This window comes from Mastomys coucha, unplaced genomic scaffold (genome assembly GCF_008632895.1).
Source record: "Mastomys coucha isolate ucsf_1 unplaced genomic scaffold, UCSF_Mcou_1 pScaffold22, whole genome shotgun sequence".
Lineage (NCBI taxonomy): Eukaryota > Metazoa > Chordata > Mammalia > Rodentia > Muridae > Mastomys > Mastomys coucha.
In genome coordinates this window covers 114827360-114831266 of record NW_022196905.1, presented here as the reverse complement: position 1 = coordinate 114831266, position 3907 = coordinate 114827360, and the positions used below count along the sequence as shown (strand labels likewise).

At 43.1% G+C, this 3907-nt stretch overlaps 1 protein-coding gene across 1 annotated transcript in view; it reads right to left on the bottom strand.

Moving 5' to 3' along the window:
• Hectd4 (HECT domain E3 ubiquitin protein ligase 4) overlaps positions 1-3907 on the bottom strand; it is a 160857-nt gene that overhangs the window by 84254 nt on the left and 72696 nt on the right. Inside the window, 3 exon segments of the mRNA XM_031391135.1 lie at positions 799-927; positions 1270-1390; positions 2367-2472. Coding sequence (XP_031246995.1) covers positions 799-927; positions 1270-1390; positions 2367-2472 — 356 coding nt within the window.

Sequence of the window (3907 nt, the reverse complement as noted above, 5' to 3'; positions counted from 1 at the left end):
TGTGGCTCAGCCATCTCACTGTGGCTCAGCTCTCACACTGTGGCTCAGCCATCTCACTGTGGCTCAGCCATCTTACTCTGGCTCAGCCATCTCACTGTGGCTCAGCCATCTCACTGTGGCTCAGCTATCTCACTGTGACTCAGCTCTCACACTGTGGTTCAGGCTCACCGAGGACATACTAGATAGCCCAGGTTGACATTTGACTTGCCACAATCCTTCTGGCTCAGCCTCTCAAGTCCTGGGAGTATGGGCATATGCCACTAGTTCTCAAAGATGAAATTTTCAACAACAATGCAAATGAGGTCCCTGGCTATCTGTCAGAATTACAACAACCACCGCTATAAAAAAAAATCTGTGCAGTGCCATATTATTACATGCAAATGAATGACTGAGTTTACACAGATGCTAACTTTAAAAATAGTAACAGAAAATTAAGTTATCTATATAACTAGAAAATTTCATACAAAGATCAAATTTATCATTTTAAGTTATTTAAATTAAAAAAACAATAAAATCATCCAAATATTGGAAGTGGTCAGATTAACTTTAAGGTGTGATAAGATCACTTGCAAGTAAATGCCAAACTTGTAATTCTTGCAAAGAAAAAGAAACAAAGGCACAGAGACCACCAGAGCATGGTGACACATCATGAGAGTCACAAACATGTAACCACCAGGCAATGACAAAGCAGTGAGCCTCATACTTCTCACAAAAATTAAACAACACTGTGAACATCATAATATATAGCAACTTAGCAGCTGTGGAGAAAGCATCTTTGAAATAAAGCTTGGTGTTTACCTGTACCTTCAATGTCTCTCCCTGCAAGGAGCTGTCACTGTCCTCATTCTCATCAGGCTTAATCAAAATAGTGTTACTGAGAAGGTGATTCTGAACTGCCATCAGATAGCGCAGGCAGGAGGATGCGGCCTTTAACACAAATAAGGACATTAAGTGACCTCCCTGTGACCGAAAGGGCTACACAGAGAAGCCCTGTCTCAAAAAACCAAAACACAAAACAAGCAAACAAAAAACCAGTAAATTAACAGAGGAACCTCTCACTACAGAAAGCCCAGAATTCCACATTCAAACAATCAGGCATCCGACACTGGAGAGTAGCCTCAGGAAGGAGTGTCTCTGTCTATCTTCTCTCCCTTTCTTAGGAAAGTTCTCTGGGCAGACTTGCCCACATGTACATTTCCGGGGTAAGCTCAGTCATCCACAGACTCCCCTGAGAGGAGACAACACTGCCTCAGTAAAGCCCTCACTTACAGGCACCGTCGAAAGGAGCTTCTGGAAATCATCCTTGGAGACCGTTTGGCACTTGGTGATTAGGATACAGGATTCTCGCACAACAATCTTCAGGATGTAGTGTAAGAGTTCATCATTGAGTCTATAAAACATGAAAGCATACACAGTAAACTTGGTATGAGACAGTCAGGAAGCTAAATCCCTCTGTCAGCAAGTCATCAAATTAATCACACACACCACAAACCAAAATGGTGCCCTGACCTAACTCAAGTATTTTGGAAGTAAATACAATAGAAAAAAAAAAAAAAAAGGCATTCCCTAGTAACTCTAGCATGCAGTTTCTTTCACAGAGCACAAGCCAGCTGCCCACAAGGCTTCCCTCAGCAACACTTTTGCTGATGTTTGGACATTCCCAGGCCCAAAGCACTTCACACTCATCACACTGAAACAGGTTACCTCAGCTCGTAGAACAGATGCAGGGTTTAATACATTTCAGTAGGCCCAGCATTTAGATTCGCCATACTGGTCACCTTATTAGCTATAATAGGAAACTAATTATCAAACACATTTTTGTTGTTGTTGTTGTTGTTGTTTTGTTTTGTTTTTTGAGACAGGGATTCTCTGTGTGGCCCCGGTTGTCCTGGAATTCACTTTGTAGACCAGAAATCCACCTGCCTCTGCCTCCCAAGTGCTGGGATTAAAGATGTGCTCCACCACTGCTTGGCATCAAATACATTTAAATGTACACAGCATCAAGTACATTTAAATGTAAGTTATCACTTAGAAAAAAGGCTAGTCATGACCAGCACGGTAGATGTGTTGTGGTTTGAATGAGAATGTCCCCCTAGGCTTGGGCATTTGGTGGTGCTGCTTAGAGAGGTCTTAGTGGGTGCAGCCTTGCTAGAGGTAGAGTGTTCCTGAAACCAGGCTCTGAAATTTAAAAGCTTTGTACCACTCCTGCTTCCTAAGACTGCCGCCACACCTGCTTACTTGTCTCCTCACCAGGATACATCCTTATACCTCTAAAACTGCAAAGCCCAAATAAATCCTTTCTTCTGTAGTTGCTCTTGGTGGTGGGGTCTTGTCACAGCCACAGAGAGAGAACTAACAGGCCTCACCTGTAGTGATCGTCCTCGTCGCTGCCGAATCGGTTGTTCTGAAGCTGCTCGGCTAGGTTGGTGAGGATCACATCTCGAAGCTGGGAGAGTCCACTGTTTCTCTCTCCTGATACAAGACAAAAAGCCACGAGTGACCCTCGCAACAGCACTTAGAAAAGACATCTATCTAATTGGGCTGTACTTCTAGCATCTGGGAGGCTGGGGCAGGAAGGCTGCTACAAGTTCAAGGTCAGCTTGGAACAATATCTTAACAAACTGCACCTTCTGCTCAAAGAAAACTGATGTTATTTTTAAAAAGGTTCCAAAAAAGTAGACGAAGGACAACCTAGGAGCACAACCTAGGAGCGCGGTGTTGAGACTCATGCAAACAGCAGCAAAAAGCAGCACACCAGGCTCAGCTCTAGCCAGGATATCTGCTTTAAGTCTTTCCTCCCGGTGAATCACAGAGTGCTCTGCTTTGTTTCTTCCTTAGACAGGGCTGCTGGGAAACCCTAACTGTACTTGCCGTTGTTCAGTCTAAATTAAAGTGTATGTTCAAATAGATGAAGAAACAAGCAAACATGCACACACACACCCTGGGCTAGAAATCATCATGACGTTGTTTTTGGTTGGTTGGTTCTCTTTTGCTGGAGACACAGTCTGGAACACCCCAGGATGACCTGACCTCTCTGTACATGCTCAAGATGACTAATAGTTCCTGTCATCCTGCTCCTACCTCCTGAGTGCCTATAAGTGCTAGAAGACGAATGTGAGAAACATCTATATTCCAGATTCTAGAGTCAGGACATAGGAAGAGGGATAAAGCTTAAAAATACTCCAATCATGGCTTCTGCTTCCAAACTGAAGTGTGAGCCACTGTGTACACACACTTGTTGCCACTGTTTGTTTTGAGTAAGAGGAGGAAGCTAGGAACTCTTGCACTGTAAGCAAACATTCTCTCCATGAACTACAGCAATAGCTTTTTTTTTTTTTAAGATTTATTTGATTTGTGTTTTGTCTAGATGTATGTATGTGCACTGTGTGCCAGCAAAGGTCAGAAGAGGGCATCAGATCCCTACATCTGGAGTTATGGATGTATGTGAGCCACCATGTGGGTGCTGGGACCCACACCAATGTCCCCTGAGAGAGCAGCCAGTGTTCTTAATTACTGAGCCGTCTCCCCAGCTCCACATACACAGCACACATCCACATACACAGCACACATCCACATACACAGCACAATACTATCCCATCTCCAGAGTTTCAAATGACACCACATTTGATTTATTGCTTTAATGTTCAACATGAAGCAACTAAAAACATAACATATAGTGAAAAGAAACAGAGAAGAAAAACAAACCAACCCCAATTCCTTTTTTACAAGTATGTTGAATAACAGGAAGAAAATGAGAACCCCTGTAACAGCCCAGCAGTGTCCTTAAGAACATGAAATAGTATATTCAGCTACTTAGAAGGCTGAAAGAGGAGAACTCAAAGTTCAAAGCTAGCATGGGAAACTTAGTGATAAAATCTCTCAGTCTCTCTCTCTCTCTCTCTCTCTC